General features: G+C 51.0%; 1 protein-coding gene across 3 annotated transcripts in view; it reads right to left on the bottom strand.

Moving 5' to 3' along the window:
• The window catches only part of UPF1 (UPF1 RNA helicase and ATPase), a 1,138,135-nt gene that overhangs the window by 137,627 nt on the left and 984,140 nt on the right, over positions 1–16,368 (bottom strand). For all 3 annotated transcript variants that reach the window (XM_069649320.1, XM_069649322.1, XM_069649321.1), the window contains exon 22: positions 8,593–8,813. In XM_069649320.1, the coding sequence (XP_069505421.1) occupies positions 8,593–8,813 (221 nt within the window). The remainder of the gene's footprint in view (positions 1–8,592; positions 8,814–16,368) is intronic.

Raw genomic sequence — 16,368 nt, 5'->3', positions numbered from 1 at the left:
GGGAGCTGTCCAGTCCACTGGCAGTACAGGGACACTTCCGAAGCCTCTGAGGGGCTGGAGCATCGACAAGGCAAGAATACTAGTTGGTTTCATCCCAATAGTCCAAGGGCTGAAGCACAGACTAATGTCTTCTGAGATCTGCCAAAGGAGCAGGGCTTCACTGGGCCAATCGCTGGAGGGGATGATGGTCCACTGCAGAAGTCGCCCTCATGTCATCAACGGGCTGCTCTTCTTCGAAGGATTCTTGACTCCAATGTACATCTGAAGAATGGCTGCAAAGGTAAGGGCTTGTGCCATTCAAACAGCCAGTGGCTGTCCAATCTGGGACAACCACTGATTTCACATCCACCTCAGTAGCAGGCTTTCTGGCACCAGTGATATGTACTGGGACTAGACAGTCCCTGGGCACCATACACACAAACACACAAACACACATGTGCTCACAGACACTCACTAGCCCACGAAAGCAGAGCAAGTGCCTGACCTTATAGGGACTTTCCTGACCTGAGAAGGCAGGAAGAAGGCCAAACTCCAATATGGCCAAACAGCAAGAGAAATTCTCATGGCACAGCCATTTTAGGGCACTAGCCACCTTTAGTAGCCATACATGGTAAACAGGAAAGTGCAAACCAAACATACAGTAAAAATTGTCTTAAGGCACACATAAAAGTAACCAAAATACCCATGTGTGAAAGGTTAGGGTGATACACAAGTATCTCCATTGCACTGCAAGGTGCTGTGTGCAATGTAAAAATGCAAGAATTCCAAAAGGGAAATAAAGTTTCCCAGTAGTGCTGGTCTGAAGGACTAGTCAGTTTCCCCATAACTAAGGAGCAAAAGGCAAGGAAAGTGAAGCTGAAGGCTTCACTGGAGCAAAAGGGAAGGGAAGTGCAGCTGAATGCGTTCCTTCACTTCAAAATGTAAAGACAGCATGAGAAAACAGAGCAAAAATAATGGAGTTCCATAGAAAACTATGGAGGGAAAGTTACAAAAAGAGAATCTTTCCCAACAATGAATACTTGTAAAGATTGTGCTCCAGACAAACCGACTTAAAGGTGTTCAGCTCAGTCTTCAATACAGCAAACTCGATCTGCATACAAATCAGAAGAGGGATTTCCAGTGAAAAGTAGATTATTAATTTTTCAGGATAGTTGACCTTCATGCCTGTGCCAGGGTGAGACCTTAGCAGTACCTAATAGTAGTGGTCCCCTACTTCCAGAACGGCAGTAATCCCTTAGTTGTTGACTGGGCAATCTTAATTTACTACTTCCAAGTCTTTTTTTAGCTTCCAAGGGTAACTACACCATGCGCTCTACAGAATCCCAGAGCAAGCGTTCATACCTTCCTAATAGTATTAGAAAGCTTGCAGCACTAATATTGGTATCTGAGATTGAGCACATTTTTCCTTGGCTAATCCATCCTACAGAGGATGAATAGGATGATGCAGGAGGACACCACCTTTGCAGCTGCTACAAACAGGGTGCATGGCCTTTCCTCAAGAAGAAAGGGTCAGATTGCAGAGTTTTAGGTTTGTGTCCTAACTGCTTGTGCACCCACATATGACAGCAAGGTCATAGTCTCCACAAGCTTCAAAAAGCTAGAAACATGAGGAATCTAATGCCTATAGATTTTTACTGGTTGCAGAGAATCAAAAACAGAGGAGCTCTCCTCCATGAGCAAGTACGCAAGAAGGTGGAGTTTATCAGCAGCGTTCTTCTTTAACTCCACAAAATTATCATCAATTAGAGACACCGACAGTAGAAGCTGATGGGACAGAACATCTGAAGTATTAGCAGTGACCTATCTCCTGTTTGAGTGGGATCACTAGGTGGACTTGGCTCTAGGTTTGGAACATACATATTAGAACTTCTCCAGGATTACTAAATCCAGGGATTGTGACATAGGAGGCATTTGTTTTGATGGACAATGAGAGCCTTTGAAGCCAATGACATTAAAATTAAGGACACAGCAAACCTGCGCGATGTTGAAAAAGTACTAAACACAGAGTCATCCCTTGGATCCAAAGGAGTTGCAGGAGAAGCCCTTTCTCATTAAGGCTAAAGTCGAGCAATGTAGACTATGATGTTGATGTTCTAAGGGACCCTTGGGGTGTCAGAACAGGCCCTAGACGAGCAATGGTCCTTAGCCATTAAGGGTTCTTGTGCTTACAAAAAGGTGAAGACCATCCTCCACCTCAATATTACATCTTCTCCAAGTCTCCTATGAGATATTGTGGAGCAAATAGGGCATTACGCCAATGTGGCCTGTTTGGAAGGCAGCCAATACACAGGGCATGGCCATCTTCAGATTCATTGCCCTCACAGGCACCACATTAGCCAGGGAGATTATGAAGAGCAGGTGGAAAGAAGGCGCACTGGTTGAGAAGAATAAGCAATCATAACTTTCTATGTTTAGGAGACAACAGTTTACACTGTAGCTGAAGTCAAAAGACAAGTGAAGTTATTGCAAGTTACTCACCGTAGTGACTAACATACTCTTATTCATTAGTCCTCTTTCCTCCATACTGCCTCAGCGTCCCTTCCAAGGGACAGGAGATGGAACCTTTTTCACCAGAAAAAACGGTCCCCTTTAAATTTGGAGGTGCGGGGTGCAGCCCTGGGAGCATGCGCTGCCCTGACTCCGGCACCACACCTCAGTCCCCATTGATGCGTTGACAATAGATTTAACATTGCCTAATGACACCAGTATTATTAGAGGGGAGGATGGTGGGACTAAGTACGCAAGTCACTACGGTGAGTAATTTATAATTACTCTTGCGTCCCATCTCCTTTCCCCCATACTGCATGGGCGATTACAACTGAATGTAGCCCCAGGGTAGAGAGGAGACCCTCCTTAAGCAAATAGGTTCCTGAGAACTGCCTGTCCGATAGCTGTATCAGATCTAGAGCCGGCATCCAAAAAGTAATGCTTGCAGAAATCTGAGGGAGTGGCCCAAGGGGCCGCCCTGCTTATGACCTGCCAAGGGGCATGGTGCTGGAATGCGATGGCTGTTGCCTTGGCCCTGACTGCGTGGGCGGGCATGTTGGCCGGGAGCAGCTTGTGCTGGCCCTCGTTTGCTTCTTTGATGGCCGGGATCATCCAGTGGGATATGGAGGCCAGATAGCCTGGTCTTGAGCCTCCGAAAGTGACAAACGGGGCGTCCGATTTGCAGAAGCCCTTGGTCCTGTCCAAGTAGAATTTCAGGGCACGCCTGACATCCAGGCAGCGCAGCACTCTGTGCTCCGTCATTAGGATCAGCTAACAACGTAGGAAGGACTATTTCCTCGTTCAAGTGGAAAGCAGACGGCACCTTGGGCAGAAATGCTGGGTGTGTCCGCAGGACTACTTTGTCCCTGTGAAAGTTAGTATATGGTTCCGAGGCGACGAGTGCCTGTATTTCGCTGACTATGAGCCAAGGACGACTAGTAAGGCCGTCTTTATCGTGACCAGCCTGATGTCCGCAGATGCCATTGGCTCAAACTGTTTGTGCGCCAGGGCGCCCAAGGCTACGTTAATGTCCCAACACAGGGTGCGGCCTCTTGATGGGCGGGTAGAGCCTTGCGAACCCAGTTAAATGTTTGGCGATAGGATTGGAGGAGGAGGAGAAGAAGAAGATCCACCCCCTCAGAGTTCCTGTAAGCCCCGATGGCTGCGAGGTATGTACGGCAGTGTCCACCTGCACCCCAGAGTGGGCGAGGTGCGCCCCGAGAAGGAGAGCACGTCGTCCAAAGAACAAGCCAGGGGGTTGATTTCCTTTGAGTCTACCCAGTGGCAGAACCTGGTCCATTGCTCTTGTACTGGGCCCTGGTAGCCTTGCTACCTGTATGAATTCCAGATTAGCCTGGGAGAGGCTGAGGTGCCCCTGCGTTACCTGCTCAGGCACCACGTTGAGAGGGCTAGTTTCTGTGGTGCGCGGTGGATAACCCTGCCCCCTGCTGCGCGAGATGTGCTGGGTCTGTCGGGAGGTGAATCTGAGGCATCTCCCAGAGGCTGAGCAACTCCGAAAACCATGGCATAGCCCGCCACCATGGAGCTATTAGGATGATGTTGAGTTGGCGAGACTCCTTGATCTTGCAAATCACTGACTCAGCGGAGTGGGTGGGAAAGCGTAAGCGGTCATGCGGTTACACTTAAGCCAAAATGCATCGCCCAGGGAGCCGGGGCCATGTCCCTGCCAGGAGGCGAACTGAGGGCACTTGTTGTGCCAGGTGGCAAAGAGATCCACCTGGGGAGGACCCGCCCCACCCCCCCTCTTGAAGATCTCCTGAATAACAAGGTTTAGTTGCCACTCGTAAGTCTGCTCCCAGCCTGCGGAGCCGGTCCACCTCCAGGTTGGATTCTCCCGGGAGGTGGACTGCCGTGAGGTAGATGTAGTTTTCCAGGGCCCACTCCCACATGCTCATTGCCAGTCTGCACAGAGGAGGGGATCTGGTGCCTCCCGGCTTGTTGACGTAGTACATGCTGGTCAAGTTGTCCTCCTGGATGAGGACAACCTTGCCCCTGAGAAGTGGTAGGAATACAGCGAGCGCTAGTCAGATTGTGTTCAGCTCTTCCTGCTCCTGTCGAGTCCAGGTGCCGTTGACAGAGTTCGTCCAGGGTGGCTCCCCAGCCCTCGAGCGAGGAGTTTGTGGTGATATGTCCTGTGGGGTGGGTGGCCGAAAGGGCTTGCCCGTCCATAGGTTGCAGTCCCTAGACCACCATGTTATGTCTGGGTGAAGAGATGGAGGAACGTTGATCATCTCGAATTGGGAGCCCCACTCCTGGTTCCATGAGGCCATGAAGTGTAGCTGAATCCTCCTCAATCTCATGTGCGGGACGGCTAATAGGACTGCTGCCAAGAGACCCAGGAGATGCTGGCACCACCATGCAGGGGTCACCTCTCTAATGAGGAAGTAGGTGGTTGCCTTCTTGATGGCCGAGATCTTGTCCTCCGACAGCAATACCTTCTCAGAGCACGTTTCCTAGATGAGGCCCAAGAATGTCAGTCTGCGTGGGCTGCAGTTGTGACTTCTTGAGATTGAGCGAGAAGCCCAGATCGTACAGTGTGTTCATAAGGGCATGGGAAGAGTGGTGAACCGCTTCCGGAGATGTTGCCCCGACAAGCCAGTCTAGGTATGGGTAGATGTGGAAGCCCTGCGCTCCGAGGAGAGCAGCCACCGTATTCATGAGCCTGGTAAAGACCCTGGGGTGCGAGTTGAGGCCAACATTAAGGACCTTGTATTGAAAATGGTAGCCCATGATCCTGAACCATAGGAAAGTACGATGGGGCTGCCAAATCGGAACGTGTAGGTACGTGTCCTTCAGATCCAGGGAGCACATCCAGTCTCCCCTGCACAATGTCTCCGCTATAAAAGCTGGTGTAACCATCTTGATTTTTTGCAGGGGTAAGGAGAGGTTGAGGGTGGAAAGGCCCAGCACAAATCTCAGGTTCTTCTGAAAGGCGAAAATACTGGAGTAAAAGCCCAAGCCTCGCTGGGAGGCTGGGATTTCCTTCACTGCCTGGCTCTCTATGAGCAACCGGATCTCCACCAGAAGAGTTGCTGTCCCAACTTGAGGGAGGTGAGGAGAGGCTGGGATGGGATTGGTAGGCGGTACCCCATGGATACTACAGAGAGGATCCAGGGGTCACCGGAATTCTGGCTCCACAAATGTGCGTGGAGAGCAAGCCTGCCCCCCACTGGAGACGCGTGGGCCCGAAGGGGCGTGTCATGACTGCTTTCCCTCGGAGGCTGTTGCGGAGGAGGGGGGACTGGAAAAAGCCCTTACTCCCCCCTTTTTGTTGCTTGCGCCGGTTCTGAGACGACGAGTGGTCAGGCTGCCTGGATCTCCGTTCCCAGAAGCCGCAGAACCTTCCATACGTACTCCCCCTGTTGGAGCGCTGCTGTGACTGGGTGTACGACTTCATGGTGGAGTGGAAGAGGTCCCCCGCACTCCCTTGAATGGCAAATCCAATATGCCTTCATGGACTCCAAGTTGAATTCTGTTGCCCGGAGCCAGGCTGTCCTCATGTCCGTGGTGATACAGATGGCACGGCCAGGGATGTCAATATGGGCCACAGTGGACTCCATGAAGCCCTGCACCACCGGCTTGGCCTCAGCCAGTCCCACCTTAAAACGTGACTGGCTCTGCGTAGGGAGTTTCGGGCGGATGTCCGCAATTTCCCGCCATAACCTTTGGTTAGCGGCCGCCAGCATGGCTTTGGCCTGACTAAGATATAAGAACGCATTGGAATACAGATTCTTCCCGTACGCCTCCAAGATCTTCTCCTCCTTGCCTAGTAGTGTCGCTGCTGTGGAGGTTGATGACGACTGAGGCTTGGAGTACAGTGATGCCGCAGCAATCAACGAGGAGTGTGGCTGAGGAGGGACCGATAGCAAGAGTGTATCCCCCCCTCCATCTGCCTTTACTTGGCTTCCAGGCGACGATTGACTGGCTGGACCGAGTGGGGCTTGAGCCAACCCTTCTTGGCCAGGGAGACTAAATCGGTCTGCAGTGGAATCCCCGTTTTGGCAGAGGGCCATCGTGTGAGGACCTCAGCCAGAATTCCCCCTCTGCTGGCTGCTCAACCTTGGGTTGTGGTAGGCCCAAGTACTCTGCCAGCCCTGTAAGACTTTTGTGGAAGGCCCTGGCTGAGGATGGCGTTTCAGGATCCTCATCATCTGTATCCTGTGGATCAGGAGGATCCTGCGGAGGTGGAGTAGCAGCTGGAGCCGGAGGATGGGGTACAGGGAGGCTGGTACGGAACTGCCTGAGGAATTGGCTGGGGAGCCGGAGGCAGTGGCTGTGCCGGGTGCGCCGGTGGAGAAGCTTGTGGTGCCGCTAGCACCGTAGGGAGAAACACCCTGATGGCATCCTTAAGGATAACCCCCATACGAGGTGACTTCATGAGCCCGAGGAACCTCTCGAAGAACCCCTCTTCACTGGCCGGAGAGGTGGTAGGGGGTACTGTTGACATAGCCAGGGGCTCCTGGAGCAGCTGCATACCTTGCCCGTAAGGACGCAGTGGGAAACTGACGTGCGCATAAGAAGCATAGGCTGTAGGCCACGTACCTGGTTGAGGCCAGTCCCACCTTGACACTCGTTCTTCGCCGAACTCCTGGAATGGCGGACGGGTGCCTCCGCCTGGCACAGCAGCCATCTTGTCAAGCTGCCTGCTACATGCCTGCGACTTGTTGCTTGGTTCGCTGGGCCCAGTCTCCTCCAAGACTCTTGCGTGTGGATCGCAAGGCCTACCCTGCTCCTCGGGCCTAGACCCGGTAGGTGTGACACCCTCGACCCAGGGGTCGGTAGCGCTGCGTTTAGGTGCCTCCTCCGCCATACTGACGGTCCAAGGGTGTAGCCCCTTGGAGGACAATCCGGTACAACCACCTTCCGGTCCGTCAACACTGTCACCGAGAGGATCCAAGGATCCCTCGGCCCGAAGGCCGGTAGCTGGAGCAGCCTCGGTGCACGTGCTGGTACAAGAACCCGAGCAGTCCCGCCCGCGCGGGTGAGTCCTTGGGAAGGAGTCTCCCTTGCGGGGCGGGGTGAGATGAGATGAGATGAAAAATAGAGGCCCCTATCTTGGGCCTGGCTCGATGTTTCACGAAGTTCTTGAGGTCCTCTGGAGGCGACTTCTGGAAGAGCTCCCTCCACCTGGCTAGTCTGTTTTTCAGCGATTTCAATGACAGGGCGTTGCACGCTTAACAAGCTTGCCAACCGTGGTCTGGGCCAAGGCAACGTAGGCAGAGGGCGTGGGTGTCTTAAGTTGGGAAAAGCCTGTTGCAGGACGGACACCTGCTGAACCCTGTGGTAGTCGACATGCGCCGGGGAGAAGTGCTACGCCTGAGGACAGAGTACATGAATGATAAGAAAGATAAAAAAGACAAAGAAGAAGTATCCGTACATTGAATTACATGGCCGAAGCCAAACCCAGGAGCGCTGGTTAATTCGGCCCGTTCCAGTCGACGCGGAAGGAAAAAGGGACTGAGGTGTGGCACCAGAGGGCGGAGTCAGGGCAGCCCATGCTCCCAGGGCTGCACCCCAGTGCGCCTCTAAATTTAAAGCGGAATAAGGTTTTTTCTGGTGAAAGGGGTTCCGTCTCCCGTCCCTTGGAAGGAACGCCCATGCAGTATGGAGGAAAGGGGATGGGACGCAAGAGTACAAATAATTATTAAAAGTGTAGCAACAGATATAAAACACTGCAAATGCAAGGCAAAGTGTTCTAGGAGCCTCTCACAGACAGGCAAAACAGAAAATTATCAGTGTAGTATTTGATGGAAGCCAGAACTTGCTCTTAAAGGGTTATTGCTTTGCTTACATGTTTGCATTGACTGCCTAAGATTCTCTTTGGAAATGCATCTAGAAATAATGTTTGAACACATTGCTTTTCATTTATGGATGGGAATATGGCTAAAACTAAACTGTGCCAGAGAAGAACTTAACTATGAATATTAGGTCATTTAATTGTACATCTCTCATGTTATCCCAGGAGGAAGAACTAAAGTGATCCTTCACACAAAGTTAGAATAAAATCACCCTGCATTTCATAAAAATAAACTGCTCAGGACAAACCAATGAACAAAAAATGGTTTACAACAATAATCATATTACCTGTGACAATTCTGGTTGGGAAAGACCTGGTTGGCTCATCTGCGATGGCTGACTCATGGAAATATACCCTTGAGTTAAGGGACCCTGAGAAAAGGGCTGGGACACAACATCCTGGCTAGCCTGGCTGTTTGGCATATTTGACTGGTTCAATCCTTGAATACCAATGCCACGATTTTTCTGCCGTCCTCCACGACCAGTTTTTCCTTTGGGCATACCACGACCTAATTAACAAAAGAGAAACAGAGCATGTGAAATAAAATACTAAAGAATCCAAGATTATTTTATTTTCACAAATTCTGAGGAAGCAGAATTGGGTCTAGTGCTGGGTCTAGAAAGTTACAAATAAAAAAAGTCAATTTCACTTCACTGCTCTTGGAAACAGTAGTTGATCCAAGAGAAGGTATTTAAACCTTTGGGAATTCTAGAAGACTTCCCTGTGCTTCTGCACTGAAGGTGCTGTGCGACAATGTAAAGATGATGCCTATGGAGTTTGTCAGACTCCATACTTTCAAAGAAACAGTGTTCAAATCCCATAAAAAACATGAGTGGGAAAAAAGGGTCTCACCTCTCTCCAGGTAAAAAAATAAAAGTACTAAAATCCAGAAAAATTACTGGGGGGGGGGTCTCTAAGGTAGAGAGGAATTCACACATTTGAGAATTCTCCCTAAGAGGATGGTTCAAAGAGTACTTAACACTTTATGAATTATTTCCTAACCTTTGTTTTTTTCCCCCATCTAACCTTTGCATCAAACTCAGTATGGCTCTAAATGTAACAGTGATAAATCAATGTCCGCAGTGTCCTAGCTATTTAAGTCACCTAACAGTGTAGGAAGTGTCTGTGTGCCATCCCCAATGGGTATCATCCGATTTAAATAAAGTGTGTTTTGAAGTACATTTTAAGTCTTACATGTTTTGCTCCCATCTGAAGAAGGCTTATATAACTGACTGTTAAATTAAGAATGTATTAAGCAAGACACCTTCAGTGTAAGTTTATCTGAATACTTGTCACTGTGAATCTCTGTAAAAACCCCACTGCTCACATTGATTATCTACACGTGTATATAAATGCTAGCCAAACGAGGCGACAAACTATCAGTATCATTAGCAAGTGCTATATTTTAAGTGAAATATCCCTAGCACTGATAGAACAGAGCAACCACCGTTCCATGTGAGAGATAGAAGTTCATATAAAAAATAAATCCATTTCAGCAATATATCATGTTATGCACACGAGAATTATGCAGACCATTGTAGGCCATCATTCACTCCTTGTTAAATGTGTGTTACGTCTGTGGATTTAGTGTTGTCCCAGCTTAAGTAGACTGTTTGTAATTGAGTAGTAGTAGTAGTTTATGTCAGGATACAGGCATTCAATGACAAACAATTGTAAAATGTTTTCAGTATGGTCAAGGTCTGTAAAGTGTTTGACCAAAGGTGGTGTTAGTGACCTGTTGCATATTCTTGACCCTTGTTCTGAAATGCTGATGAAAGTTGTACATGTGGTTGTACCTATGTAGAACGTGGCCAGATTATGGCATACATGACCTTCTTAGTCCAACATGCTGTTAAGTGTTTCAACTGCCATCGAAAATTATCCTCAGTAAATTGTGTGTACATTAAGAAACTGTGCAATGGCAACAAGGAAAGTGTCCCATGTGGGGTTTAAGACCCAGGGGGTGTGCTATAGTTTTAAGAAGCGACTGACCTTTTTAAGTACCTAGTATTAGCTTATACTTTATGTTTGTCCCTCTAAGACAAAAATCCAATTTCAGACTAAGACAAAAATCAGTTTGAAGCACGTAATAGAGTCGTCTGACGAGGTACTCCAGTGAGGTTTGTCAATTGGTTTAATTTCGGAGTGTCTCTAGAGTATGGTGTGACAAGCGTGTATGGTTTCCTTCAAACCTTAGTTTTTAGATAACAAATGGGAAAGGGGTATTGTTCTCCCATATTCCCGGTTTAACCCCTTAAATGCCAGGCTATTATGCAAGTCTATGAAAAAAGGACCACTCTCGTTCTTGGGAACTAAAGGGGTTAAGTTGTTTATTGAAAATGACACATGTACACTTTGTCACAGTAACGCATAGAAGAACAAGTTACTTTCTTACCTGGTAACATTCTTTCGATGGGATGGTCCGACGACGTATTCCATATCTATGACATGTAATCACCACAGCTGTGCTACTTCGGAAACTTTTTTCGGCGTCTGCGTCGATGACGTTGATGCACCGTCGTCGAGGACCTCCTCCAACGTCATCCGATGTGATAAGTAGAACGCACGACGCCCGTAGCCTCAGTTGTAGTTTTTTTCCCCCAGAACGTGTGACATTAGTCAACTGCCAGTCAGACACAAAGCCTTGCGGAACGTAAGCTGCAATCGCAAAAGAAATCCTGCAGCGGGGAAGGCAGGGAGGGAGCGATATGGAATAAGTCGTCGGACCATCCCATCGAAAGAACGTTACCAGGTAAGAAAGTAACTTGTTCTTCGAGGGGATTGGGTCCTCCGACGTATTCCATATCTATGACAGACTCCCAAAGCAATACCAGAGCAAGGAGGAGGGAAAGAATTTAGAATCAAAATTTAGAATAGCCAATCAAATAGAGCAAAGGACCGCCTTGCCAAAGGCCAGATCCTGTCCTCGGATGGAATCGAGGGAATAGTGACGTACAAATGTATGTACTGAAGCCCAGGTGGCTGCATCACAGATGTTGCGAATAGGAACACCCCTCTGCAGGGCAGTAGATGCAGCCATACCCCTGGTAGAATGGGCCCGCAAGCCAGCCGGTGGGTTCTTACCCGCCAAGCGTTAACACTCCGATATGGCCAAAATAATCCAGCGAGACAGTCTGTTTCGTCACAGCTTGTCCCAAACGCTTTCCAGTTGATCGTCCACTCTGACCCGGGATATGCGTGAAACATAAAAGCTTAAAGCTCAACTAGGATCAAGCCTATGGAGCCTCTCCTCTTCCTTACCAGGATGCGGAGGATAGAATGCCGGAAGAACAACCTTCTGGGCCAAATGAAATTCCGTCACTACCTTCGGAAGAAAAGAAGGACGAACTCTAAGGACAACCCTGTCCTTGTGAAATACAGTGAAGGGTGGCTTAACTGAAAGTGCCTGTATCTCACTCACTCTGCGAGCGGAAGTAACCGCAAACAAAAACACAGTTTTCAGAGTTAACAGCCTCAAAGGCAAGAATTATAAAGGCTTCAATGGAGCACCCATAAGAAACTTAAGAACAAGGTTTAAATCCCAACCGGGCACCAGAAAAGGTGACGAGGGAACACATTAGTGAGCCCTTTCAGAAACTGAAATTAAAGGGATTTTAAAGTAGGAACACTCTTCAGACGAGCGCTTAAAGATGGACAGCGCCGTCAGGTAACCTTTAATGGTACCCACTTGCAAGCCCCTGTGGGCCAAAGAAAGCAAAAAGGACAGAACCATGGGGATGTCGCATGCAAAAGGATCCACATTATGAACTCTGCACCAGTCGCAGAATTTACGCCAACGGTACAGAGACTTTGTTGTTGGCCTTCGGGCCGAGAGCAACACCTCCATCACGTCTTCAGGGAGGTCCCAATCCTTATACCTCAACCTTTCAGAACCCAAGCGTGAAGGTTGAGGTATCTGACCTCTGGATGGAGAACCTAACCCTTCTCCCGTGAGAGCAGATCGTCTCGGTAGGGAAGATGTGGAGGGCAGATGGACAAGTCGAGAAGGTCCGGGTACCACGTCCTCGCCGGAGCAATGAGGATCATCCGGGAACCGAACTTCCGTAACCTCCGCAGCACTTGCAGGATGACGGGTCTGGAGGAAACGCGTACAGCAGCGGGAATAACCACTCCACCACGAACGCGTCTAAGGCTCCTTTTTGAGGAAATTCCCGCGAGCAGAACCTCTCGCACTTCCGGTTGACACTGGAGGCGAAGAGATCCACTTGAGGGGTCCCCCAAAGGGCGAAGATCTCCAGGAGAATCTCCTGAGCCAACTCACACTCGTGAGAGATCGTGCTCTGCCTGCTCAGAGCGTCCGTCACGTTTTCGTCTCCGGCCAGATGAACTGCCGAGATCGAAACTTCCTGCTGGATGGCCCAGAACTCGAGCTGCATCGCCTCCCTGCACAGAGGAAGTGACCCTGCCTCCCCCTTTTTGTTGAGGTAGTGCATGGCCAATGTTGTCCGTCAGGATCAGGACATTCTTTCCTCGCACAGTCGGCAGAAAAGCCTTCAGGGCTAGCCTGACGGCCCTCAGCTCCAACAGATTGATATGGAGTCGACTCCGACGGAGACCAACGACCGCTGACTGTCAGCCCGTTGGCATGAGCTCCCCATCCCGTGAGGGATGCATCCGTCATGATCGTCACCTCCGGCCAGAGAAGCCAAAACGAAGCCCCCTTCATCAAGTTGCCTTCGACGGCCCACCACAGAAGGTCCCGGGCGACCGAGGGCGGCACCTGAACCGGGTCCCACATCCTGCCGGAGGACTGCGACCATTGCATCTTGAGTGCTCACTGCAAAGATCTCATCTGCAGGCGAGCCTCTGGCACCAGAAGAATGCAGGATGCCATGAGGCCGAGCAACCTCAAGAACTCTAACGCTGGGAGCGTCTGGGCATGCTGAAACTTGTGCACCATCTGCTGAATGTGAAGAGCCCTCACCTGGGGAGGAAAACACTGCCCCAGGGAAGTGTCGAGCACTGCTCCGATGTACTGGAGCCGCTGTGTTGGCGTCAAATGGGACTTCTTTAAATTGAGGGAGAAGCCCAGCCTGTGAAGGGAGTGGCAGGTGACGGACAGATGATCCAGGACTTGCTCGGGAGAGCTCCCCCTGATCAACCAATTGTCCAGGTAGGGGTAGACGTGAATCCCCCCTTGCCTGAGATGCGCTGCCACCACCACCATGAGCTTGGTGAAAACCCTCATGGCAGAGGTCATTCCGAACGGCAGGACCAGAAACTGAAAGTGCGAGTCGCCAACCGCGAACCTCAGGTACTTCTTGTGCTTGGGATGGATCGGCACATGGAAGTAAGCATCCTTGAGGTCGAGAGACACCAACCAGTCCTGAAGCTGAAGGGCCTGGAGGACGAGAGAAACCATCTTGAACTTGTCCTTCCTTAGGAGTTTGTTCAAACCGTGCAAGTCCATGATGGGTCTCAATCCCCCGTCTTTCTTCGAAATAAAAAAATAAGGGGAATACCATCCCTTGTTCCTCTCAGCTACAGGCACCAGTTCTCTGGTGCCTTTCTCCAGCAGGGCTTGAATTTCCTGCGCAAGGAGCGGATCCGGACTCTGCAAAGAGAGGTTCCCCGGTGGATTGTCGCGAGGCCTGTGCCGAAAGGGAAGACAGTAGCCGTGGGTTATGATCTCCAGAACCCACACATCTGAAGTAATGGCATGCCACTCTACAAGATGCTGCGCCAGCCTTCCCCCAACCGGCGAACCATGGGACATGGCCTCATGACTGAGTGGTAGCGGCTGCGGCGTTACCCGAGGGCAAAGAGGCAACTGCCCCAGCGGCCTTGGCACCACGGGTACCCCGTCGTCCACCTCTGGTACCCCTGCGTTGGCCTCTTTGACTGCCAACTCCTCTCGCTTTACTGAAGGACGAGTAATAGCGAAAAGAACCACCCCTCCATTGCTGTCCCCTAGGACGAAAAGGCGGAGGTTGGCAAACTGCAGCGTCCAACGACTTCGCTGCAGCTTTTGAGGTCTGGAACCTCTCAAGGCTCTCGTCAGCCTTGCTGCCAAAAAGGTGTTCACCGTCAAAGGGCATGTTGAGGAGCCGGGACTGCACATCAGGAGCAAACCCAGACTTCCGCAACCACGCAAACCTGCGTATCACGGTGCTCGCCGCCATGGACCTGCTGACGCATTCAGCCAAGTCCAAACCCGACTGAACGGACTCACACATGGCATCCTTACCATCCTGGACCATAGCAAGGAAACCATCCCGTTCGTCCCCTTCGGGAATATGTTCAGCCGCTAACGGTTCCACAGAGTGTGTGTGAAACGAGACAAGGCACAAATGGAGTTGGCCGCCTGAAGCGCCATACCACCAGAAGAAAACACTTTCTTCGCCCAGCCACCAAAACGTTTGTCGTCCCTATCAGGAGGGATGGTAGGGTACGACGCCTGCTTTGCCGGGGCCATGGCCGCCTGCACCACCAAACTATCCGGAGTGGGGTGCCTGGTCAAGTAGCAGGGGTCGCTACTGGCTGGACGGTATTTTCGCCACAAGGACCTGCCCACCGCCGTGAGACTCTCCGGAGCAGTCCAAGCCGCCGCCACCCTGCTCTGTAAAGCCATATGGAACGGCAGTACCGGGTCAGTTGGGGGACCAACATCAAGGATGTCCGTGAGATCATCCTGCACAAACTCCCCTGGGGGAGAAGACCATCCCAAGTACTCGGAAACCCTAGCCATAAGGCGTCGGTACGAGGAATCGGCATGACAGCCAGGCTCAGGCCTACAAAACTCCACCTCCGGAGAGGTGTCCAGTCCACTGGCATCATGCAGTGACTGCCTCAAATCGTCAAACTGACTATGGCCCGAGACAATTTCATCTGGAACCTGACTAGGAACTAGGCCATCAGAATCCTCATCCACCTCCGAAATATATTCCAGGTGGCGAAAAGAAGCAATGTGCTTGCTCTTAACCATAGCCTTCCTAGGGGGTTCCGAGCGTGTCCTTCGACGACTTCGACGACTTCCTCGGAGCCGGAGCCTCGAGAAAGCCTGTCGACGCCCTCGACGCCTCAGACGTCGATGTCTCCTTCGAAGACATCACAAGTGCACACGGTCTCGAACGCGTCGAGGACCGGGACCTGGAACGGGTATGTCGAGAGCGAGTCCCCTTGTCCGAACGGGACCTCTCCCGTGACTCGTGCCGGCCACTCTTGCGAGCGGTGTCTCTCGACCTCTCACGACCGACCCCACTCGGGGGCGCGGAAGGCTTAGTACCCTGCGACTCGAGAATCGCCAGCATTTTCTTCCCGAAGGAAGCCCATTCCTCCGGCGTCGCACGGCTGGTGGGGTAAGCGACGTGCCGGGCAGAGTCCTCCGAAGAGGACCTGGAACACGACCGCTGTCAGCGCTTCCGAGAATGCCTCGAAGAGGCCGAGGAGTGGCGAGACCGACTCCTAGAAGGAGACCCATGAGACTTCTGACGATGACGCGGAGAGTCTCCTCTCGAATCATCCGTCGAAAGCCCCGCAGACTTCGACTTCCGGGGCTTGGACACCCGACCTACCGACAACAACTTCTTACGTTCACGTAAGGCTTTGGACGTGAGCGACTGGCAGTCGATAGTCATCCGTGTCGTGGGCCTCCCCGAGGCACCAGAGGCAGGCGTCGTGCGAGTCCGTCACCGACATCTTGGACCCACACTCCCCACACTTCTTGAAGCCCGGACGCAGGGTCGAAGACGAAGTAGAAGACATCTTCACACAAAGGATTTTCTCACAAAAACGAACAGGTTCGAAGAACCGAGAAGAACAGAACTCCAAAGAGTTGAGGCGTTAACCGAGATTCACGAAACACGTTCGCGGAAAAAAACGGAACTGAGGCTACGGGCGTTGTGCGTCCTACTTATCACATCGGATGACGTCGGAGGAGGTCCTCGACGACGGCGCATCGACGCCGAAAAAAGTTTCCGAAGCAGCACAGCTGTGGTGATTACATGTCAGATATGGAATACGTCGGAGGACCCAATCACCTCGAAACATCATTCAAGGCAATCAAACAAACATGCCGCTAAACATACATGTTCCTTTCTGTA

This window comes from Ambystoma mexicanum, chromosome 1p, assembly GCF_040938575.1.
Source record: "Ambystoma mexicanum isolate Mex_15411 chromosome 1p, UKY_AmexF1_1, whole genome shotgun sequence".
Classification (NCBI taxonomy): domain Eukaryota; kingdom Metazoa; phylum Chordata; class Amphibia; order Caudata; family Ambystomatidae; genus Ambystoma; species Ambystoma mexicanum.
Note: the sequence above shows the minus strand (reverse complement) of the source record. Positions and strands in the feature narration are given on the sequence as shown.